Genomic DNA, 25159 nt, shown 5'->3' with positions numbered 1-25159 from the left:
AAATAAGCAGAAATACTCGTATGCATGTTTTTGACAAGTCTAGAGATAATGATTTACAAGAACTTAGGCTTCTCAAGTTTCAGTTATTCTCAATAGGAAACCTTCCAGTGATGTCATTGTGTACAGAAAGTGCAATTAGTTACCTTAAAATTCTCAGAGGATATTTGAAAGTGTGAATGAAAAAGATCAAATTAAGACCATCGTGTGAAATATGGAAAGTCAGATCTTGGCATGCTTTTATGTACCATTTACCCTATAGTAGGGTATAATAAAATAAATTTTCTAAGGAAAGAAATACTTCAAGTATATTTACTCTGGTTCAGCTGCCAGAGGGAAAAAAAAAAGTGTTTGTTATATTAAAAAGTACGAGCTATGGAATTATAAAACATCATCTCATAACTATCTAGGCTCAAGTGCAATTCCCAGGCCAAATTAAACCTTTAGCTTTAGCACGAAGCTGTCTGAAAAGAAACTTGGTAAGTAATACTTCGACTTGATTTGAGCAGCCCATCGTGTGTTTCAGGTTATGAAATTAATTCACCACCATAACTTCTGTTGTTTTAGCGACTGCTGGTCCTGCTAGCTTGCCAAGCCACATGTACACATGCCCACGTCCTCGTCTCCAGCACACCCGTCTGCTTGCAGCAGGAGATCTGGCAGCAGGAGAGGCTTGTCCAAAGGACAGCGAGGTAATTAAGGGCAGGGTGGGCTTCAGGGTACTGTGAGCATTACATTTACAGTAGGTCAGTTGTAAATGGTGAACAATGCCTTATCTGCTAAAAGGTAGAGGAAATTTCTCCATCCCTAAATATAGCCATCTTCCTTGACTGCTGAGCGAAGAAAGAAGGTAGACCAACCTGTGAGTACGAGAGGATTCTCTGTACTGACAGAGAGCAGTAGGTGAGGAAGGTGAGTACCCAAAATCCTGTCTCTAGCTGCAACCAGATGTTAATGCTCCTGAGGAAAGCAAAAAGTATACAATCTTCCGTCATAATCCCAGAAGTGAAATTAAAAAAAATAAAAAAAAAAGAAAAAAAAAAAATGGTCCTCCTGAACCAAGAGAAAATGGGCCAACTTCTGGAGCGTGCCGTTTTACCATAATGTCCACCGTAGCAACAGGTGCTACAATGCACTGACAGGACTATGAATAATCTTGTATTCTTGATCTGGTGAAGAGCACAGGTGAGCAGTGCACAGTCCTTTCCCTTTCTACATGCACTAACAAAGTGCCCCATAAAACCAACCCAAAGCACTTCTTTGAATAGTGAACGTTATCTCATTTTAAACACTCCCAGCAACATTAAACTCATTAAAATGAGTAATTACTCTCGTTGCTACTTATTATTTCATGACACAACACACCCAACTCCAGCTCCCAGACATGTTGGATGTCTCAACAGGGTCAAATAACTATCATGTAATTTCCTTATGCATATGTAAGACATATACAGGCATCATTTCACCTCTCAGTTTCCTCTGAACTGATAAACTGCATTATAAAGCTTCTTTTTTAAATCCTGGAACACTTTTGTTGCCGTGCTCCTACTAATATTTCACATCCTTCCTCATGTGAACAGCGACACCGGACGCAGACTCAGAATTCCAGTGATCTTACTCATGCCGTGTCCCTTCCCATTCCTATGCACTATTTTTATTGCTGTGTAGCCAAAGATCACACTTCGTTGACAGGATTACAATGAAAACTCCCAGCGAGATGATTATCCACACAAATTCTTAAACCTTCTTTCAAATTACCAGTTTGCAGACAGCCTCCCATCCTGCTGGTGTAACTGCATTCCTCATTCCTTAGTGGCTGGCTGCACGAACAACGCATTCTGCTGGATGGGAACCAGTTAAAAATGTGATTTGGAGTACACTGAATAACCTGTATCTTGTGTGTGTACAAACCTGTATATCATCTATGAGTAAAGATGAGATGTCATTGCAAAAACTGTGAATAGAATGGTATTCAACAGCATTGCACCAAGACCCAGTCCCTGGGGGACCCCACAAGAAACAGCTGCACGCACGCAGAAGAAAGCCACGCCTAAGTTCCTCTCTAAACTAAGATTTATGAAGCAACTTTGCCAATGTTTGTGGTATTTATTCCACTGTGACTCCATGGCACGATTGTTTTCAACTCACACTTCGCTGCAAAGTTAATAGATATATCAGGGACACAATACAGGGTGAGCCTGCTACAGCTGAACAGCTGATGAATAGCTTAGGAATTCGGGAGATGTGGTTTTCTACAATTCAAAACTCTGGGAAGCAATTTGCTCCAGTTCTACTGTAAATTGGTCTTTAACAATTGTTAAGTCATTCTGAAAGATTCAGAACCAGTCAGCCGCAGCTTCTTATTTATTTCAGGGGCTCCATTTTAAAGTTTGCAATTTTTCAGCCAGGAAAACAACAATGAGTAATACGAGTAAGTAAAAGCGTTTGTACAATTGACTGAAAAGTTTTAGTCTATTAAAAAAAATAAAAAAATAAAAATCAACCGGCTGCCAATTAGTCAACTGGGTAAGCTATTGATTAATATTACAGTTGAGCAGTGTGCTTAAAAGCACATAAACTTACACTAGTATTGGTGAAGCTTGTAGCACTGCCTGTTAGGCGGTTGCTGAAGACTTCTAATGCAAGATGCTGCTTTCAGCTGCTTGTAACTTGGCCAGACTTGGACTGTTTGGGTTGAAATTTTCCAAGTTGAATGTCTGCCTCAGGCTAAATTTTGTTCCATGTGCTGTAGAGGTTGCTTCTGAGGGAGGGGTGTAGAAAGAACTGAGTAGACAGAGATTAGAAAACCTCAGCCAAAATACTTCAGCTGTTTTTCAGAACAAGACTGGGGAAAACACTGTCTTTCAGTACTAACAGAAAACGCTGGTGAACTCATTAAAAGGTTATAGTGCTCTTTCAGCTTCGGGTAACAGATCTGAAAATTGACATGAGGGCTTGAGCTGCTCTACCAAAGGTATGCTGCCTTTTGCTGCCTCCATGAAAAACCCACACACATTTGGTCAAACTGCTGAAGACAAATTATGCATTTTCAGTAGATGCTCACTAGGCCACATCCACATTTGTCACAACTCCTCACGCCCATCAGTCCCCATAGGCCATCCCCACAAGCACTCAGCAACTTTTCTGCCAGCTCCTGCCCAGGAAAAGGCTGCAGCTCAGATAAGAGTCTTCAAAGGCATGGGGCGGGAGCAGGCTCCAGACTGTCCATGTAATGGTCAGCTGAGGCCAAAAAGATGCCAGGCACTTGGGAGGAGAGCTGGAGCCCTGTTTCTCCTGCCCTTGCAGTGTCTTGTCCCGTGGGTCTTCACAGCAATGCAGGGCTGTAGAGGACCACAGAGAAGGACCAAGGAAGATGCTTCATGCAAGAACCATAGAGGGCAAGGAATGACATGAGAGGGTGGCAGAAAAACTGATGAGTAAGGCTCCCTCCACAGCAAAAACAAGAAGGGGAGGGAGAAAAAATGGGCACAGAATGACGTGAGACTAGGAAGAAAGCAAAAAAAAAAGCAAGGGGGCTGGTGTAGGAAAGCAACTTTCTGTGCAAGGAGACTGAAAACAGGGAGATGGGACGTACAGAAGCAAAGGAGGAGGAGAAAAGGAAGGCAGATACAAGGAGACAGCGTGAGAACGAGTCAAAGGACTGAGACAAGCAATGGCACATGAGGGGCGCAGACAGAGCAGGAAAATGCGAGATCCCAACGGCACGCTCTCCTCCGGAGTCTGGGACACAGCCCAGGATTTCTGAGCCTGGCCATTCGCTCCCTGCCTGCAGACAGCTGCGAAAGAAACTGGCAGAGCATGACAGATCCTCTCCTGCTGGCCGACACGCAGCCAGGACCAACCACTGTGGGTCCTGCTCGATGGAGGGCTCGGACGAGTCTCGTGTGTTACAGCAGTAACCCAGCTGAGGGAGGACACGAACACACATACACTGCCCCGGGCTGCCTAGCTGCTTATCTTATCTTTTCCTAAGGGGAAGAAAACCTAGGAAATGACACAGTAAAAGCAGGGTTTTTTTAAAAAAAAAAACGTGATTAGCACTGTAGAATTGAGGCCTTATTAGAACTGAGCAATGGTAATTAAAACTGTCTCCTAGTGCTCGTATGCATGGAGGTCAGCCTGTAATTGTGACTGACCTGGTCACATTTTCTTCCTGACAGAAGCTTTGTTATAATTAACATGCAAATTCTCTTTTTGCCCTTGTCCTTCAGAGCATATCCGCACCATCAGACCAGAGGACGGATGAATTCTTTTCTCCCAGGTTCTTCAATGACTCTTATCACTGCAGTAATCCATAAAAATAAAGGACACTGATCCACAATTTTCTGAAGACAGGAAACTCAGATATGAAAAAAAAAAAAAAAAATCAAGTAAAAAGCTGCAGACACTGAGAGAGCAATTCTGATGATGTAGACTTGCATTTCCACCATGCTTAGTCCTGCTAAACATTTTCTGCATGCTGAGAACAAACAGTCATTGACTTTTGTTCCAGATCGGTGAGTTCAGCATGACTGCAGATCAGACTCAAGACTCAGCTCAGGCACCCAGAAAAACAAATGGCCCGCGTCAGAAAATGGGAAGTTCAGGTGGAAATCCTACGGGAACAGCAGGGGCCACAGAATCCCGTTCTCCAGTTATCTTAGGCAGGATGATGCTTCTACCTCTTTATGTCATCACCTGCCTCATCCACCCATCGTATCTGCTGACTTCTGCCCAGCTGAGGGGTCAGCATGCTGCTGCCACCAGCCGATACCCCCTGGCTCAGCCCCAGAGCTGGAAAAGCAGCGGCGGGTCACCTCACCTCAAATGGCATCCCGGAGCACAGGGCCCATGCAGCATGGCACCCGACAGCTCCTGAGCACCTCACTTTGCAAACTTGCAGAGGAGAGGGAGTAAATGTATAGAACATAGTGTACACAGATCAGCTGCATCCACTGGGTGGCAGGCACGTTTCACAGCATCAGGATGCATACGTATAGAGGTATACAAACGAAGCCTCTTAAACACCGCGCTCCTTCCCCGTTTCAGACACGGCAACTGAACAGACAGAGTAAAAATTTAAAAATATTAAAAAAATCCCACAGAGCTTCGGTAGCAAAGTTACCGTATTCTGCTTTTAGTTTAACACTGGTGTCTTGTCCACAGCTTTGGGGCTTTCAAAGCGCTGCTACAACTCAGCAGGCTGCCTGAGCTCTGTGGATGCCCCGTGACACCTCTGAAGGTGGGCACCTCACGATGCCCCCATGGCCTCCGTTAAGAGGTTTCATCAAGCCTCCATTGAGCTAATTGAGGCCCTAACAGCGACCCCAAAGCCTGCAGAGGCCGAGCCTTTAAACCCTTCCCTCACTCAGCATACTTGGCATGGAAAAAAAATAAAAAATAAAACACAAACCGAGTTCGGGCTAACAGCTGTAAATGCATTTACGTGCGTGAGCAGCAAAGTTTTAGAGTTCAGCGAAACCCAAAATCCCATATTTTCCACGGATTTCCACTTCACATCTAAGCAGGACCGTCCCAAAGTTTGCCTCAAAGACGTTTCTGGAGAAGAGGCCGTTGACCAAGTTTCAACCCAGCGCATATTTTTATAACCAAGTTGTAAACTACATAAAAAGTACACTTCTAATGGAAATGCTGACAAACGCATAACTCCTGCAGTCAGCTATGACAGCCTGACCGCAAGCCCTCCCCTTCAGGGAAAAAAAAAAAAAAAAAAAAGCAAAATTACTTCCCCCCTCCTCTTACGGCAGCAAGCTGGGGGCAGGGAGGAACGCGCTGCTACCCCCCGTTTAATCATTTTTATTTGGAATTTAGTCACTTTTTTTTTAATTTCCCCGTTTATTACCCACATGTTGAATTCGCCACCCGCCTGTTTTATTTTTTATTTTTTGCAATAAACAAGCAGAGGGCCTTTTAAATTCATGACTCACTGCCCAGGCTTCCCCTCCGCCCTCAGCAGCACACATCGCCAGCTGCAGCCGATGCATTAAGATTATTATTTTTTATTTATTTCGTTGGTCTCGCAGCGGCGTTGGGCAACACTTCGCAGAGTATCGAGAGGGCAGGAGGCAGAAGTGGGACGACTTTTAGCGGAGGGGAGGAAAGAAGCGGCCGAGGGGGGCACCCAACAGGCGAGCCCCAGGGCGGCGGGGCGAGGCTGCCAGCAGGGCGGCGGCGGGGCGAGGAGGACGACGAAGAGGAGGAGGAGGAAGAAGAGAGAGGAGAAGCCAGCACCCACCCTCTTCTGCACCCCAAACTCCACCAAAAGTTGCCAGGGGGTCGCGGGGAAGGGGCCGTCGACCCCCTCCCAAAACAGCGGCGGCGGGGCTCGAACCCGCGGCCCCCGGGTGCCGACCCCCGTCCGCGCCCCCCCCACTCACCGGCGGCGGCGGCTCCCTGGGCGTGCGGCTCCCCGCGGGGCGCTGCCTTCGGCCGGGGGGCGAGGAGGAGGAGGAGCGGGGAAGAGGAGGAGGAGGAGGAGGAGGTGGTGATGATGAAGGGCGGGTGGAGCAGAGCTGGGCTTGAGCCCTCCCGGCTCCCATCGCCGCGCTCCGCCCCGCTCCGCCCCAGCGGCACCGGCGGAGGGCAGCGGCGGAGGAGGCGGCGGCGGCCATGTGAGTGCTGGCGGCCGGTACCCCGGGCACGGGCACGGGGATGGGGACGGGGATGGGGCGGGTGGGCAGGGCTGGAGGCGACCCTCAGGGGCTTGGGGAGCCCAAACAGCCCGGGGAGAGCTCAGGCTGCAGCTTTACTGTCTCCTTATTGCTCCCCGGCCCCCCGGGTGTTTGTTTGTGCTGCCTTTTGCCCCTATCTCCGCCCTTATCTCGGCCGGGCAGCGCCGCGGGGAGCTCTCCCCCCGCCGGGACTCCTGGCTACCTCCAGCTGCGGGTGCAGTTTGTGGAAGAAACCCCCCTTTTCTTCATTTTTGCTGCCTCTTTTAGCCACTTAAAATATTTAGGAAACACCTACTGATGCTTGGGCACCTCTGGGAGGGGGTGCAAAACGCAGGGGTTGCTCTGTGTGACCTGAGAAAGTCAGATGGCATCTGCTCGCTTCTCCTACTTGTCAAAATATCCTTTTTTCCCCATAAAATCATACGAAATGGATCCAAAATTGGAGATCTGGTGGGGAAGTATTTGGTGGTTCAGCTGCTGGAGCCTGCCTTGCAGACTCACAGTACGTGCAGCAGTGTTCGTCATGTTAGTTCCTGCTAAATTTATACCCGAACAGCTTCTTGACCCAATTTGTCACTTTTTTTTTTTTTTTTCCCCTTCTCTCTCTCTTTTAATTCTTATCATGCTCTTCCTGACGTGGCCCAGATCCTTCTCCATCTGCAGCAGCAGACCTCTGCTCTCGGTAGATATTCCTGACCTCGGATGTTTAATGCCAAAGGCTGGCTCGGGCTCTCGGCTTTAGGCTCCCCCCGTAAGGCCTCGATCCCTAATGATTTTAGTTTCTCGTTCTGAGAGCTCACCAATACAGAAAGACTGAAAGATATTTTCACTAAATTACCTCTTCTCAAACGGTTTCCCCTGCAGAAGCTCTGCTGTGAGATGTGTGGATATTTTTCATTTTTTTTTCCTACTTCATTGCATTACAGAAGTATTATTTTGCTTTAGAAGTGCACAATGTTCCTCAAGAGAATTTATTCGTATTTCTGAAAACTGTGCCCTGTTGAGTGGCTGTTACAGACCATCAGACTAGACCAGCTAGTCTGAATTCTCATATCTTTATGTAGCCAGGAGCTAGGATTTGGGGATTTCTCACTTCACACACGAAGGTCTGTGTTCAAGAAGATGATGCATGCCTAGACTGTTCAGTGCTCAAACCTGTAGAAAGCTGGAAGATATTAACTGTGTGCGAAATCTTCAGAGTTTGCAGATATTAAGACCAAAGAAGACCCTGAACATGCATATGAAGTTGTTCCCCCTAAAGGCCAATAATTTGGACAGATATATCCCTGATACACATCCCTCTGCATCCCTAACAGATTTCAAGTCTGGTGTTTCAGAACAAAGCTATTCAAAGCAAATACTTCCAGATTTTGTTTGCATGGCTAAATTACATTTTTTTTCTTGTTTTCAGATACTTTTTTTCCTTGTATTCAGAACTACCTGACACATTTAATTCTTATTCCCTGTTCTCCCTTTTCTTTTTTATTTTTATTCTTCCAGCCAGCATGTGGTAGGAACCAAAACCTCAATCCCAGTCTCACAATAAAGTTTGTCAAAACTTTTCTTTGCTGAAGACAGTGTCTTTATTAGGGTTTCTTAATGCTTCCCAATATAACTGCTGCTTGCACTGTCTGCTAAAGCATTAATAATTTGCCTAAGCTGTTAGGAGGAGATGCTCACGTATTGACAGGGGGCTCTGACTTGAGAGCTCGGGGCCTTGGACTCCGGCACTGCTGGAGTCGCTCCTCAGGTTGCTTTCTGCATGTTGTCAGCAGAACCTGGTCCTTTTTGGTCTCCCAAACACGCGGTTCATGGGCAGGAGGAGTGCACAACCCAATTATTTTAACACAGGCTGTGTGATTATAATGTCTCAAAATTAATTGTGCCGAGGAAAAGTACCTGCAAGGACTTTCTAAAATAAAATGATCCCCTTGATTTTTGCACAATTATTCAAGTATAAGAGACCTTTGTATTTTAACTGCATTTACTCTCAAGGCTGTATTTGGTAGATTACTAGGAAAAAAAATCCCATATTTGACCAGTCATCGAGCAGGATTAGCTTTCAGGCTGGTGAGCGGAGCCTGTGAAGCATCCTGGCAGAATCCTGCTGAAGAGGGATCTTCCTGCAGCCCTGCTGGTACGTCACAGGCTCCGGCCCTATTACAGTGGCAGATGGGATTCGGGGGATAGTTCAGATGAGCTTGCTCTTTTTTTTTGAGTGGTATGAGCTCAAGTGGAAAATCTCAGCGTATAATACTCAGGAGACTCCTAAGTTGCAGATCTGGGACTGTAATTTACACAATTAACTCTGTTAAGCATAAAATAGCAGGATTTAAGGTTCCTGTGATATCAGGTCTACTGCACAGCATTGTGTTTACCATCACAGAGCCAGCTCCGATCTTCAGCAACACCAACAGGAGGTGAAGACAAAAAACTTTCCTTGTCAAGGCCTCGAGTTTTGTGTTTAGGTCCCAGCTGTGCCTCGGGTTCCTCAGTGATCGCTCTGTGTAGCTACAGGGGCTTGTGACAGATGTGATGATGACCTTTGCCTTGGGAAAGTTAACGCAGCTTTTAGCTGGAAATTCACCTTGGGTGATGTCAAAGGGCTTAGGGACAGTTCAGGAGCCATAGCCCAAAGAGGAAAAAAGCCCTAGAGGTATTTCTGAGCTCTGAACCTCTCCCTCCCACTCAGCTGCTTTTCAAGCCACTTTCAGATTTCCCAGGCTTTGGCCCCAGTGCGTTTTGGAGTATGGATCTCGAAAGCCTTTTAATTAAATGTGTGACGAAGTAATCACCCAGGTTTAAAGTCCACTGTGTAGAGATGAGAGGATTTCTCTGTAAGTCAGGGTGAGCCCAGCTGCTTTCTGGCTTCCCAGCAAATTGCTCGGAAAGCTGCGTGCTGCTAACACGCTTGCTTACAGGTTGAAATGTTTTTGGAGAGTGGATTCATCATACTTACAACTTTAAATAGCCACAGCCTCTTGGAAATCGTGTTTTTACACTAAGCACTAGTGGGGAGGCATATTTTGATCTCTCTGCTTCAATTTTAAGAGTGAAGTCAGGTCTATTTGTGTTACGAATGATGTGCTTGCACATAAAAGGTTTGGGGTGGTATTTTTACGTGTGGAAGAAGTTTTGTTTTCATTGAATTAAAAAGTCAGGAAGTATTTTCCTTAAATTGTGTACATTGATCTTGAGGTGGAAGGCAGAGATCCATTTTTTTGGACTAATCTTGAATATCCTCAGTGTCATCTTGATATTTTTTTTTAATTTTTTTCCCCTCATTCCTTTTATTTTAATTGAAAAAAATAAAATCTGTTGCTGAAATGTTTTCTGCTGAACCGAGGCATTGCGTCTGTCCCTACAAGCCAACAAGACATGGAATTATTTCTACAAAACCCTCGTCTGCCATTAGAAAGAGGTTGTTGATGACGAATCACCCTTTATCGAATCGTAGGAGGGCTTGTTTGTTTTACTGGTAAATACTTTTATGTACCAACTTTTCAGCTCTGAGGAGTTCTCCCCATGTTTTCTCACACACAGACAACTTCTTATCTAAATGGGCTGGTTCAGAAATGCTCACGTTGTCGCACGGGAACACCCAAAGCACTTGCTGTTGTGTCTGGGACCCCACAGGTCCCAGTCTGCCCCAGGACTCCTCGCCTTAGCTCGCCTCGTCCAGCACCACACCTCCGTGTTGCCTGGCTCACTGAGGACAGTATCCAAAATGGGCTTTGACGTTAAATCAAAATTTTACCCCTAGAAGCATTTCTGTATGCATTTTTTAATGAAAAACAGCACGAGTTGCACATTTCTGACAGGTCTGTGATGAATAAAGGTATCTGCTGCTGCTTGTTTAGCTTTGGCTTGTGTTGTCTTATATTTCTGGTCCTCACAGCGTTATCTCTGTTGGAAAAAAAAAAATATTGCAGTCTTCAAGGATCAGTTGGGTAAATCTTGCTACTGAGCTGTGCTTTATGAACCACTGTAGTCAATACAACTATTCTTGCTTGCTTGCCATATCTTAAAAAAAGGCCCCAAAACAAAAACACCAAAAAAAATCCTCATAGCACTCAATCACCCAAAGACAGCGACTGGGTTTGGTTTCTGAGGCTATGTATTTTACAACCCGTGGCTTTGATTATTGTTTCAGATTGCACATCTTCTCTTTTTCCTTCTCCCCAGGGCCGATTACTGGAAATCTCAGCCCAAAAAGTTCTGCGATTACTGCAAGTGCTGGATAGCAGACAACAGACCTGTACGATCATCTTCTCTGCTAAGTCCATGATTCTGAAATACTAAGAATTTGAATTATGGCCTAGAAAATCACTTGTTAATTTATTAATGCATGAACTGTGCTGTTTAAAAATGCTTTTGTAGTACTGGTGATATTTAAGATGTGTTCCGTGAGAGCCACGTACCTGCATACAAGATGGTGCATGCTGTTTGTACTTGGCAGTGCAAGAGAAGAAGTGAAATATTTGATCCTGCTTTTTCTTCACGACCTGTAACTGAACATTTGATCTGTCCTGAAACGCCTGTTCCTAGCCTTAGTATGCAAATGGAAAGCAAAACCTGGTCTACATGCTGTTTGTATACAGCAGGCCTGGTACAGCCAGTGCTGTAAGCACTTAAAGGAAATTTCTTTCATTTCACACAGCCCACAGAAATGTTGCTGGGTCAAAGAAAGGTGTTTCTGACTTGCAGACACCTTTTGCAAGACACCTTTTTTAGACCCATTGGTTTCTCACTTTAAAAATAAGTTCTGCCCTCCTGACTCGATGCCAAAGGTACTCCTGGAGCTGAGCTTCATCTGGTTTACAATTAGATACCTGTAACTCAGAAGCACAGATGTGAGCTGATTGGTTTAGGTTTCTTTTATATAGTCAGCAAAGAGATATATACATTAAGGAGGGTATTTAGGTAACCCATAAGCCTGCCTTCAGAAGAGGTCAATCATCATCTGGATGTGCATCCCCTGCACATCTGTTTGTGCAAAGAAATTTGGGGTTACTAGGTCAGCTTCAGGCACCTAATTTTTGAACACCTAAGTGAGATCAGATGTGTCTTCTGTGAACCACATGAGGGTTTCAGCTGTCACACCTGTACAGCTTCTGAACTCCTTCCAGTTTCTACTGGCTTTGTGTTTTTTTTTTTTTTGTTGTTGTTTGTTTGTTTTCTGGCAGCTTTTTGGCTTGCAGACTGTTCTGTTGTCCTCATTTACCCAACTTGAGCCTTTTCTCCCTCTCGGATTTGTGGGCCTGGAGACTGGTTACGTTCATAGGATCTTTCTACAGTTGGGAATTATCTAATTAAGGACAATAGCTAATGTTTGCAATGCTAAATAGACCACAACGTTTTTAAAAGTTTGCAGGAAAACCAACAAAATGTGTAAAAAAAAAAAAAAAAAAAAAAAAAGTATGCTACTTAGGATAGCATAGAGAGGGAACCCAAATTCCGTGTTACTCATCTCTAATATACGTGCTGAGTATTATTATTTCTGAAGTTTTAAATCTCTTAAATACAGAATATGAACGTTTATACTAAAACTTTTGAGCGTTACTGTTTTTTCATAAGTTTTGTGTTGTGTTTTGCAGTGTTCCTGAATTTGTTATGAGGAAATATTTTCAAAGCAGGTTACATTTAGGCTTGTTGAACTAAGTTTAGTCTAACTAAATTTTAACTAGCTGCAACAAATTACAATTGGATGTATTATTTTTCTTGTTTTTTCTTATTTTTTTAGAGCATAGAGTTTCATGAAAGAGGAAAGAATCATAAAGAAAATGTGGCAAAAAGAATTAGTGAGGTAACTCAATTATCTTACTTTCACAAATACATATATTTAATCATTTTTATTATCAGACTTGCTTAATTTATTCTCTTGGGCTTTTGTTTTCTTTTAGATTAAAAAGAAAAGCTTGGAAAAAGCAAAAGAAGAAGAAAACATGTCAAAAGAATTTGCAGCAATGGAGGAGGCTGCAATGAAAGCATATCAAGAGGATTTGAAAAGGCTTGGAATCAAGCCAGGTAGTTCATATAGTTGCCAAAGGATTAAAGACAAAATTGAAAGAATATTGAATAGGAATGGTTTTTTTCTTAAATTAGGTTTTAGAAATATGAGACTAGGCCTCCAGGACTGTGTTTGCTTGTTTATTTATTTATTTATTAAAAAAAATAATAATAAAGGAAAGAAATGTGAGCCTGCAAATTGCCGGTAGTAGAAGTTGCAGTACAGATTGTTTTTAGCTGTGGTGTCCTCAGGTGCATGGAACAATCTGGTTTGGAATGGAACATTTAAACAATGTGAAAGCACACACACACATACACACACAAAACAAACAAACTAAAAAAAACAGTAGTTAGTACTTTGAATCAGCAGTGCAGCTTCCTTTAATTTTATTTTTCACTTTTACCACTTGGAGACAAAAGTTCCTATCAAATAGGAGCACTTGGACTTGCACTGGTATCAAGTAGTAGAGATTAAAATCTGCTACTCAGCTTGCAGTTCAGCAAGTACCTTTGTTCAGTCAATGCAAATACGTATTGTCCTTTTTAAAAAGTTGTAGTTTAAAGCTCCTGCAGTAGTTCTTCCGCAAGACTCTTCTAGTTTCTTTGGGTTTAGTCAGAGCTCATGGGTTCTTACAGTTTTTGTGTTATTACTCATCTTCTGATACTTAGATATCAAATATCAAAAGTTATTATAAGGAAGATACTATCTTGTAACACTGTTGTATTGCTGAAATGAAAGGTTCTTTGAATGTAATCTTTTCAGTTTGGCTACTACGAGTGTAATACTAATGATTAAAAATACTCCTAAGAACAAAATTCCCTATTTGCTGTTACATAAGTGACTAATATTTAAACTCAGATTAATGCTCTTGTTTTTTAACCGAGTGTTATTTCTCTTTAAGATGAGGTAGGTCCCAGTTCAGTGCTGAGTAAAACACTGAGTAGCACAACAGAAGATAAAGGAAAGAAGGAAAAGAAGGAAAAGAAAGAAAAGAAAGAGAAGAAGGAAAAGAAAAAAAAGACATCTCCGGGCGCCTCAGAGTCACCGAAAGTTGAAACGAAGGAGTGGGTGCAAGGACTTTCTCCTGAAGGCTACACTTATTACTACAATACAAAAACAGGAGGTAAAAATTAGTGAGGAGCAAATGCAGATGGACGTATAGCATACTAACGACTAAAGACAACCTGCATTTCTTTACGCTTCCGCTATCTCAGTAGGAAGCTGATTATTAAGATCTGAACAATTAGATGGAGTTTTTGATACTTAATAATCAAGACTCAGGCATCCGGAACTTGAGGCTGTATTTGCTTTTTCTTAATAATAATGGGATAACACAGTAATTCTACTGTTTCTGGAAAATGTTAGCCTCTCAGAGGTTAAATATACAAAAGATAGCTGTGCTTTTTCTAAAAATGCTTTATCAGGAATGAGAAGTGAACTGGATGATTATTTGGGCATCGATCATGCTCAAGTAAATGAGGGCAGTTATGAATTGTTCTCTGATTGTTTCTTTCCACATCTACAGGATTTATCTAACTGACTGACTTCTGTTGAGGAGCAATGTGTTATGAGCTTATACTTTATACTCTAAAGTTATACTTTAGAGCATAAAAGCAACCCTCTTTTATGATTAATGAGAACATAACAAACTGTTTCTTATAAATTTAGAGATGACTTTAGTATTTAGTTTAGTCTTTCCTTCTACAGGGTAACTTCCAAAAGGTAAAAATCTTGGGTGTTCAGTTTCTTCTGACCTATGCTACCATTAAAAAAATGCCCTTTTTGTACCAAACTTCCAGTCTCTATATATCAGCCAGAATTTAATTGTCTGGCAGATTAGTCCAGATAAAGCCAGCTGTAATTATGACACTTTGGCTTATTGTTATTCTATAGCTAGATACATCCCATCAGAACATATATTATCCTTGATCAATGTTACACTTTGGATGGGTGCACATATCAGTATCTTAACGGTTAGATCTTTGTTTTTTTTACATTGTTAAACATGATCAGGACTGAGTGATGGGTGAAATTTGCTTTTGTTTTTTGTTTTTGTTTTTTTTTAAGAATCACAGTGGGAAAAACCTAAAGGATTCCAAGGCAACTCTAAAAATTCGCAAACGGTAATCAAACACTGTTATTTGTACTTTTCTTTGCCCTTGTAAACACTTACCAGAAATGAGCTGAGCAATTTGCAAGTCTCTTCTGATTGCAGACGATAAATTGTTTGCCCTTAGTAAACATAGGAAACATAACATAATGTAAGTATATAGGATCATTTATGACATGATGAAAATTGAAATTCTACTGTACATGGTTTTTTTGCATTAATAATTATCAAGAGAAGAGATAATGATGGTTATGTTTTTACAGAATGTTTTTTTAACGCATTAGCCCATTGAATTGAAAGCTTATGGAAAACTCTGATTAAATTCTGTTCAGCTTTTTGTAGCTCTCCTCTCCTTTTACAGTAAGATGGAACATGAGCATTGAAGAGACATCAGATCTGAATTATAGCTCATGAGTTTCTTCTACCACAGTGATGTAGAAATCTTTAACACTTAAAAGAAAAAGGAATTCTTCCTTTTTCACAACTGCTCAGTGAGAAATAGTTGTTTGTTATGTGTGTGAAGAAATGGGTGTGTGTTTGTGTGTTGTGTTTTATAATGGCCACCAAGCACTGTGTGGAAAACACAGAGGCTTCATTGTCCGGTAGTAAAGAAAAAATATCTTTTTGTGTTTGCTTTAGGGTACATTTATATGATAATTTGTCTTTTTTGTAGGTTTCTTAGTGGCACGGTTGCCATCTGCAAGCAACCTTTTAGCGTTTTACTGTATTTTCCTGATTTAAGGGACAGGCAAACCTGCTGAATAGTCCAAAGACTATTTATTTATTATATTTATTTATTATAATACATTTATTATCAACATCAGTGGACTTTCCCCTGGTATTTTTCACTCCAGAAATTTAGTGCTTCACAACATTAAAAGCATTATTTGTACAACATTCCCATGAAGTGATGTTAAGTTTTTCCCATTTTCAAGATAAGTGTAACAGCGCAGTATGATTTCAAGTCACTGTTGTCTGCTAATACTGGATTTTCTGTTGGAGAGCAAAAAATCCTGTCTTTTTCAGAATGCTCGACATGCTGTCACCCTATATTGTTGTGTCTTAGAAGGTAGCCTTTGTTTGGTACTGGGTACTTACAGACTGAGGAAAAACTGGTTATAATAGTGTATATTTTTAGGCAATTGAATCAATTTACAAAATGTCACATTCGTTGTCTTTATTCTCTCTCTCTGTTAAGACAGGGTTTTATTTCAGAAACAGATTTTTTTTTTATCCAGTGTTTATTCATGTCAGAGCTGCCCAATGCATGCTACTCCAGCTTTCTGTTTTCTTTCCCCTGCAGTTTTGCCTAACTTGTTAACCAGGTCTTCAACTTTATCTTTTCTGTCAAGGCGTAGCTTTGCAGTATTTTTACGCCAGCCTTCCCCTGAAAGAGGTGGTCCGGTGACTGATCGTGTATGGTCCTTGGTGTGTGTTTGTCCTGACAATGAACTCATCCAGGGAGTGGAAACCTCGGAGTTTAGGTTACTGCTTGTTTCCTTGAATCAGCCTTCTGGGCAGTCAGAATTGCCTGTTCAGGAGGACCAGATGGAGGAGGGAAGGAGCTGCCTTCTTGGCAGCAGTCTGACGTTAGCTCATCTCAGCTGTATCATAAATACGCACCTTCGGCCTCAGCTATCTCTCTCGTGCCACATGGCTGTATTTTGCCATTCCTCCCTCGCCCTGATCTGTGACTTTGTGGTGTCTCTAATTACTTCAGCTCCTGCTGAAAACGAGCGTTTAATTGCTCCCTTATTTCTTCTGAGCTAAAGATACTGGGAATGTTCCAGATCTCCAGCAAGGACTCACGTTTCCCACAAATTAAAGGGCATGTTTGCAATTTGTCGTGCAAGTGAGATTCACGGTCCTTCCTTGCTTTATAGCAGGTTGGCTTGCTGCTCAGGCTTTGCAAGAGGTGCAGAGAACAGAGCAATGAAAGGCGTGGTGAAGGCTACCTACAGCTTCGCTTAGATTGACATTGTGCTTGTTAGCATTTGTGTAGTAGGATGCTCGGAGTGCCTAGTGTCAAATGCCTGCTGAAAACCTAAACCTTCTCAGGATCTAACTGTAACAAAAAGGATAGCTTGCACATAAGTACAGTCTTTTGTCCTCTTTCGACTTACATAAGATAAATTTTCCTTTTTTTCCCTCATGTTTAAACTATCACATTGAAACTTTTGAGAGCAAAAACTTGAGGAAACTTGATCACTGAAGGTTTTCTTGCTTTTGCCTCCTCTGAACAAACCAGCATAATTTTTTGTTCCTTAAGTAGTTTTCTACAGAGCGGATGTGAGCTTCTGATTTTGTTGTTTTAAAAAGAAAAACGAGGTTTTAATGGAGTATTAAGCAAATGGATAGGAATGTGTGTGGAAAAATCCAGGTATCACTGTGTGTATCTATACATAGAAACTTTTATTAATGCAAAAATGATGTATGATGAAGCTACATAGAAGTCCTGCCCAGTACAGGGGAGTGAGTAATATTAGTACTTAAGGAGCAGTGAAAAAGTTTTATGTGTAAGTGTTGCTGAAATCTTAACAAAGATCTTAACTAGTGTAATGTATGATTATTTATTCTGCAAGTAATTTTTATTTTAATTACGCATCCACAAAGACATACAAGCAGCAAATTCAGCCACGTTTCTCCTGCGTTGATTAATCAGTATGAAAAATCAATGTTTTGTTGAAATTGGTGCTTTTCCAAATCAAGTAAATTCATTGGCGTGCATTCCTGCAAAGGTTAATTCTTCAATTATTTCTGGTGAATGTGTACTTTGGAATAAATTTTAGAAGGCTATTTTGTTTGCTTTTGTTTATTCAGTGATAGTATTTCTTGATACCGGTTTTCTATAGCCCTGACAAAACTTGCAAGACTTCCAGAGAGATTTTTCAGTCTCTACTTAAGACAATGAATGAAACAGGAAATGACAAGTTAAGATGCGAAGGCTTTGGAAAATCAAAAATGTGTAAAATAATGGGCTATATCATAATTCGAACTGTATGGCATGCTAATTATCCACTATTTGAAAAAAAACGTGTATATGGATTTGTGGTTCTTTAAAGATAAGCAATTCAATCTCATTTGAGTCAAAGGGAATAATTTGTAAGAGTTTAAGGAGTTCAAGCTTCAGACAGGTTTTGAAACAGTAAAATTGTCATGAGCAAAAGTATTCAAGGGATGAAGTCTTATGTTTTGTAAGTGATTCTTTCGCTGATCCTTAAAAGTCGTTGTTTTTAATTAGCTTCTGTATCTTCTTCTCAGGGAGCAGTGTGGGTAGAAGGTGTCTCTGAAGATGGTCATACCTATTACTATAACACACAAACAGGAGGTAAGGAGTTGAGCTCTGTTTCAGAACAGAGGGTTTTCAGAGCAGCATTTTATTTTGCAAATAGCTGTGTTTTATGGCCACTGTTAAGTTCTGTATCTTTTAAGCACTTGCCTTAGTTGAAATAGAGTTGTTGTTTAGCTCAGAGCTGACTTTATAAATGTATTATGAGATCATATACGTTTATGCTTTGTAGGTTTTTTTAGACCTTTAACTTACAACTCTAAGGTATGGGTTCTTCATTTCTACGTATGTATTAAAGTTTTAGTTTGGAAGCCCAAAGGGATAGGAATTTGTTTTACCAGGTGTATGGAGCTGAAGTTTAGGATCTCCTAAACTTTTCCTCTTGTTGACGTAGGACTGACACAAGAATCCAGAATCAGAGTCCCTACTTCTTTTCCCCATATTTTTTTTTTTTTTCCCTGCATGGGGAACTTTGTGGTAACTCCCCCAGAACAGGCATTTGTTTTCTAAATCTGTTCAAATCAGGTATGGTCAACAGTGCCTCTCTGGAGAGCAAGTGATTTTATGCCAGCTATGAGTTTTCCTTCTGCTGTTGGGTATGAAGTGGAATTCCTAATGATGCCAAGAATAGGAAAGAAAAAACAAAACCCTTTCAGTTTTTCAGCATGCCACCTCCCTTCTCCAATGATTTGTGGTTACTCTTCTGAGAGAAAAGTGAGTTGCTGGTTATTTTTAAACATTGCCTTCGAAGTTCAGACATATTTTATGCTTTTGGTTGTAACGTTTTTAAGTTCTTCACGGACACGTTGCACTTAAGAGGAATGTCTTTATGATCATTATATTCAGTAAAACTTGAGATTGTGAGACTTCAAAGTGATCCCCTTATTTTTATCTAGTTGCAGGTATCTTGCAAATGCTTGAAATACTTGTCAGCTCTGCTAACGCTAATCCTATTTTCTGAAGAAAAGACAAATTGTTAGCCAAGGGGAATGTTCGTAGCGTCTCATCTCAGGCATGTAATTTAGGAGGCCAGTATCTCTCGGCTTAGCTCCTGCTATGAATCATGCTTCAGAAGGCTGCACCTTAATCCACTAACTATAGGTGATACCTAAAAAAGTGATATTTTATTTTTCTCAGTTGCTGGTCTAAAGCTAGATGACAGCAATACCCTTAAGAGACTGCTTTGTTAGTTGTAAGCCACCCATTTTCAGTTTTTTACACCTTTACTTCCTCAAGATACATTTAGAAGCATACTTCTTAAGTGCTGTTTTCTGCTAGGGGTTACTCTGGAAATAAAGTAATTGGGAAAATAGTAGTTCTGTTACATTTGAAAGCTTATATAACATTGTATGTTAAAAGTTGGTATACGTTTACCTTATTGCTACTAAAACTGGCTTCAAGACCACTGATTCACTTTTATTTAAATACCTTCTCTCAATATATTTGCTGGAATACTACCTTCTAATTGAAAATGTGGTCATATCCTACAGATATTTTTGCCTTTTCAAATTAATGTTTGTATTCCCTTGTTTGCTTGATAGCTGTTTAATTAGAGACCTGACCTTACTGAGATGAGTAGCAGGGGGGAAGGTTTTATCTGCCCTGAAAGCTAAGAAGCTCACAGTTAGCATTCCTTACCTCATCCTTTCTTTGGCATCAGTGGCTAACACAAATCAAATGGGTACCTCCAAAGGTGGCCTGCCCTGTTGTAGGGTGAGAGGGACCAGAGTTGTTTGGACCACGGTTTGCTATGCACGATGTTTTTCTTAAGCACTAATTAAAACAAGCTTTATCAACAGTGAACTCGGTTGTCATGATGGTATCTTTGCTGAGAAAAATGTACTGAGCAAAGGCAGAGGCCTTGTGCTAAATTATTCGCTGTATATCTGCATAAGGCAGTACTCCTTCTGAAAGGTGATGCTGTCAAAGCAATAATAGATTAGAGTTAGATACGTAAATAATGCAATTATTCAAATATCTTGGACAGTATCCACGTGGGAGAAACCTGATGGTTTTGTTTCATCTTCAAATGAGAACAGCAAGCGCGGCAAGCGTTCTGAAGAGGGTGCAGAAACAGGTTCCAAAGCATCGGAATCGGACTCCAGTCAGGAAGACAGTGAAAGTGAAGCACAAAGTCCAGGAAAAAAATCCAAGGTAAAGTCTCTCTTTAGATTTATTTTACATATAGTGTTCACTTTCTAGTATTAAATGACTTATCTTTCGTCTCTTGTGATAGGCTGTACTGATTGTGGTGAGGTTAAACCTTATGACTGAAAGTAGGAGCTTGCACTTCTTTGAATAGTGAAATTAATCCTTATTTGAAGTGATTTGGCACATTAGTGGCACTGTTCCAGAATACAGAGCACGAACTTCAGCCAACCTGAAGAAGAATTCTGCAGCAAGTGTGATGTACTCTGAGAGAGCAGACTGTCTTATCCCTGAAATAATCCAAAAAGTTAATTGGCATCGGCAGCTCACAGCACAAAATCAATTGTGTGTATTTGTCTTCAGTTTTGAAACTTCATATAAAGGGTATGATTATGGCTCTGGTTGGGTCAGGTGGATTTCTGAAACGGGTAGTTCAGAACCAGCAGAGATGGCTTAAATATAGTTTGTATTAATTAAACAGGTGTTAATTCTAAAATACATATTTCTGTATCGCTGTGCATCGTTATAAACCACCACGTGTTAGGTACAAATTGTGTATGTGCATGCACTGAAAATTGTGTGTGATTTTTTTTGGCCTCTTGTTTTTAAGTAAGCTATAATTGTCTACTCCTTGTTAACTTCAGCCATGACAGGGTTTTTTTCAACTGTGTATGAGATGAAAGCTCAAGGAAAAAAAGTGTAAAGATTTTTATTACAATATGATTTTATTGTTTCAAATCACTCTTGGTTGAAAATTATGAATAGTAGACGATAAATAAAAGATGTAAAATAAAGCTACGTTATGTTTTTATTTAGGCATTTTTGCTTAAGGTGGGTTTTTTCCTCTTTAGAGGAAAGGAGATGATGAATCAGAGGAAGAGAAATCTCCCAAGGCTAAAAAGCTAAGCCCTTATGGGACATGGCGAGAAGTTAATCTGGAAGAAGAGCGTGCATCAGCTTTCAAAGATTATTCCAGTGACACATCTAAGACCAACCCTTATGGAAAATGGCAATCAATTAAAAATGAAGAAGAAGAAGAAGAAGAATCAGGGTGAGTATCTTTCGACCACAGCAATTTGCATAATTTTCAAGAGCTGAATATTTTTTCTTCTTGACTTCTGGCAGTTACCACAGCTTTTATTGGGAATGTAGCCTGAAGTACAACCCTTTTCTTGGAGATTATTTAAAGTAATAGCTCTCCATGGAGGATAGCAGTGGCATTTTGTTTCAGTGCAGAATTTCACCCTAAGTACAAAGTCAACTGAAGGGATTTTAAGGATAGTTGTCATCCATCATTTTCCTCAGAGGCTGAGTATCAATTGTTTAAATGTAGTTACTCTAAGCTTATGTTCCTTATATATTGTCTCCTTCAACAATCCGGTTCAGCTGACTCCAGCTCTTGGAACTGCTTTTTCAACTGCTTCTAGCCTCGGAGCAGCACAGGCAGCTTGCTCAATGCCTCCAGCTTCCAGGCTAAATTCTCTTTCTTTCTGATGAGTGGTTAGTTGGGCTACCTCTGCCTGGAGTTCAGGTTGCTGAGGGCCCTAGAAGATCTTGATCTTGATCATGGGGCTTTGAATCTCTTCCCTGTCGGATCAGTAGTTGCTCATATGAGTGTGCTTTTTGAAGACCCCAAGTGAATTTACCTAATGTGGGCTGAGCTGTTTCCACAAGCAGTGAATTATTTTTGAATTCATGATGCTGCACTGATTCTGGCTGCTCACTTGAAGGACACAGCCCTTTCTAACAGATTTGTTTTGTCTTTAACCCAGCGTTGTAGTAACAGAGTTCTGTTTGAGCTCTTATTTTTCTTGCTCCCTAACTTCAAAATAAAGTAAAGCCAAAACAAAACAAAATGCACTAAAACTTCTTCTGCTGTCACTGCGGATAAGTACTGGATGCTGTCATAATGTGTTGGTAGACACTTTCTGTAATGCTTTAAGTAAGGAGCTGAAAGACAAAACATGTAATCTGGTTATGCCAATATTAAATTGGAAGCTGTCTCTCTCTCACATGTCCAGCTGATGCACTGCAGATGTTTTCATGACTTGCATCTGATCAGGATGTGTGTGTGTGGTTTTTTTTTCGGTTGGCTGGTTTGGTTTGTTTTACTGCACGATGCCTGAGATTGCTCATTTTCTTCTGAAGCATACTGCCTTTTGTGGTGAGTTTCCTGTTACAGTGCCCTCTAGGAGCCTGGAAAAACAGTTTGGGGAGAAGGAAATGAATCTTTCCTTTCATTCTTACCCCATTACGCAGCATTTTAGTTTTAAATTATTCAGCAGGTACAGTTCTGTCACTGTTTGATTAAATTAAGCACAGATACACTTCCTTGGAGATAATAATGTTGCTTGGTAAGTTCCCATAACAGCTCCTGTGTTGGGGCAGCTAACCACTTCTTGACTCCAGAGCTGGTAAGTTCTTTCAGTGTTTTTGGAAAGCACTGCCCGATAAAAAGTGCTTTCAGCTACTGAACCTTATATATATCAGTCTGCATTTTAACACACGTGTAAGGAAGACATGTGGTTGTTCATTAGCAGTGCTGAAAGATGTCTGTGTTCCTGGCCGGTCCATACAAATGTACTCCCTAAGGGTGTCTCTTCACAGTAGTGTGATGCTGCTGCTGTGATTCCGATTGTCTGGTGATCTGGATCATTTCTGCCAACTGTTCAGCTGCTCTCCATTTTATGTTCATGCCTCTGGTTATCCTTCTAGAACACAGTGTTTGCCACCAACCCCCTAAAACTGGTAACTTCTGGACAATGTCCTTGATTATTAGCTGTGATCCTGTGCTATGAAGCTGCTTCTCCCAGCTTTGGGTTGTTTCTTCATTTGGTAGGCCTGTTCTCTGCTCTGTCACGCACAGCCTTGGGGATGGACACCTGAGGGAAACTACTCAGTAGCAAACCATTGCTAATTACTCACTGGCCACCGTCTTTCAACATCTTTATTTTTATTTTTTTTTCTATTTTTATTTTATTTTTTTAATGCCACTTCACTCAGAAGAAACAAAGAATGTTTTTCTTGATCCCTGTCATGCTGATGATCTTGGCTAGAAGGCTTTGCATCTAGCTCAAAGCTGCTTTGATTAAAGATGGATATCACTGTCTGTAGTACCCAGTATTCTTTTCTCCATGCAGATTAACTCTTTTATGTTTCCTTCTCTTCCCTCCAGTGAAAAAGTGGACCTGGAGCTTCCTAGTACAGAGAGTGACAACGTGCCAGCTCCAGTGCTAGAGGTTCCCGAAGATGCCCAGGTGATATTTACAGAGAAGACAGTTACCTCCCTTGGAGACCTGGCAGAAGGGGTGCCGACATTTAAAAAGAGGAAATTTGAAAATGGGAAATCCAGAAACTTAAGGCAAAGACTAAGCGATCAGTAGCAAATCATTTTAGATTCCATTTAGGCTGGAGGGATTCAAAAGTTTAATATTTTAAACAGGCTTTTATAAAGAAAATGTTGGATAGAAAATAAGGATTTATAGGTATTAAAACGTATGTGAGTTGTACTATTTTTTTATTTTATTTTGACGTGAGTGCATTTGGAATGGAAGTTTGTGCTATATTACTTATGCAATACTGTAAATAGTTTTATGTTTTGTTTTAACCATGCCATCTAAGCTCAATTAGCTCAGTGTATGCTGTCATTTGGTCAGGTTTTTTACCCCTTTTCTAAGTATGGGACAATGTGCTAATGCTTAATCTGCAAAAAAATGATACAGACCTTTTATTTTTACACCAGAACTGGATCAGTGGCATGTACTAGAGAGTAAAATCACCCCCCAAGATAATCTACATGGAGTAGTTTCCTAACTAATGAGTAAAAGTACTGTGCTTACTAACCTCTAATTAATTGCTTGCAAACTAGTAGGCGCTGAGAGTTCCAACATTTCAAGTAGATAAACTGAAAGCTGTTTTTAGGGGAGTTAGTCACACCGGTGCTGCTCATTTCTAATGGTATTCTAAAATAAATTAATTGTGTACATGCACGATCAGTTTGTTAGAGCTCTGCTAAAGGTTTAAACCTGATGAATCTGATTTTTAATAACAGCTCTGGAGCCACCTCTGTCAAAGTAGTAGTTTTCTGTGCTTTCTTCCTGATGCATTTTGCTTTATTGTTGTTTCTTCTAGGATTTTTCTTTCTTTTTACACATCGCGTTTTCTTTTTTCGTTTTGGTCTTGTTTCCTTTTTGTCTCTTTCCTCGTAAAAAGCGATGACATGGTATTGTCATGAAAAAATATTCCAAAGATCTTGCCCTGCTACAGCATATAGCATCCTTTTTGAGGCTGGTGGTTTTCCTCTGCTGGTAAGAGGAACGCATTGAGTAGTGTTACTGAGGCTGGGAGGGGCTGAGCATATCGAAGCTTCATCATTCCCAGTGCTACAGGAGAGGAAAATAAAAGATGAGTGAGTGGAGCTGGTGGCTGAACTGTCCAAGCTGGCTGCTCGGGCTGTTAGAAGTTGGCAGTGTAAATGCTTAGGTGTTTTTTTTAAAGGATTTTAAGTTTGACTTCTTAATCTGATGGGTTTTGTCTCCGTTTAGCATCGTCAAGATTCAGTGGCTGCATTAGAAGGCAGCTCTGCTTTCCTGCTTCTCTAGGTATCAAACAGAGAGCCAAAAAGGCTGAAATCATGAAACCATTGAGAAACATGCCTCCATTTCTAAAGCCCACAGCGTTTTGCTCAGGAGAGTCTCGGTCAGAAACAGAGAGCAGAGTTAAGGCAGCTCTCAGAGTCCAGCTACAGCAAAATACAGCTGGTAGCTGCTGAGCTTGAACTTCTTGGAGAAAAGACCTAATCTGTCAGACCAGCTGGCAGAGGAGTGGGAATCTGGTCTATCATACATTACAAGGGAAGCTGAGGTCCTTTTTTTTTTCTCTCTTTATGGCGTGACATTTTTTTGTGTGTAGAA

The 25159-nt window shown here is 41.1% G+C and overlaps 2 protein-coding genes across 3 annotated transcripts in view; one reads left to right on the top strand and one right to left on the bottom strand.

Annotated features, from left to right (window-relative positions):
* Positions 1–6442, bottom strand: part of ELF1 (E74 like ETS transcription factor 1) — a 74306-nt gene extending 67864 nt beyond the window's left edge. Inside the window, exon 1 of the mRNA XM_084306371.1 lies at positions 6396–6442. The gene's annotated coding sequence lies outside the window, so the exon portion shown is untranslated. The remainder of the gene's footprint in view (positions 1–6395) is intronic.
* A 130-nt stretch (positions 6443–6572) lies between these two features.
* On the top strand, positions 6573–24238 carry WBP4 (WW domain binding protein 4). 2 transcript variants are annotated; one of them, XM_084300797.1, is made up of 10 exons: positions 6573–6629; positions 10875–10947; positions 12433–12495; positions 12593–12716; positions 13601–13822; positions 14767–14822; positions 18071–18137; positions 20086–20252; positions 21098–21297; positions 23422–24238. In XM_084300797.1, coding segments are annotated over exons 1-10 (1182 nt in total). In that variant the 5' UTR covers positions 6573–6627; the 3' UTR covers positions 23630–24238. The 2 variants fall into 2 exon arrangements, with proteins under 2 accessions (XP_084156923.1, XP_084156922.1); XM_084300796.1 differs by lacking the exon at positions 6573–6629 and adding an exon at positions 10079–10167.
* Positions 24239–25159: the final 921 nt, after the last annotated feature.

This window comes from Netta rufina (assembly GCF_964035555.1).
Source record: "Netta rufina genome assembly, chromosome: 1".
Lineage (NCBI taxonomy): Eukaryota > Metazoa > Chordata > Aves > Anseriformes > Anatidae > Netta > Netta rufina.
This window is presented reverse-complemented; position numbering and strand designations above follow the sequence as displayed.

Bases quoted from the DNA above. Each gene is read 5' to 3' on its own strand.
- WBP4 (XM_084300796.1), top strand. From the start codon at position 10,118: ATGACGAATCACCCTTTATCGAATCGTAGGAGGGCTTGTTTGTTTTAC. The intron at 12,717-13,600 runs GTAGTTCATATA...TTTCTCTTTAAG, and splicing joins AAGGCTTGGAATCAAGCCAG to ATGAGGTAGGTCCCAGTTCA. The intron at 20,253-21,097 runs GTAAAGTCTCTC...TTTCCTCTTTAG, and splicing joins GTCCAGGAAAAAAATCCAAG to AGGAAAGGAGATGATGAATC.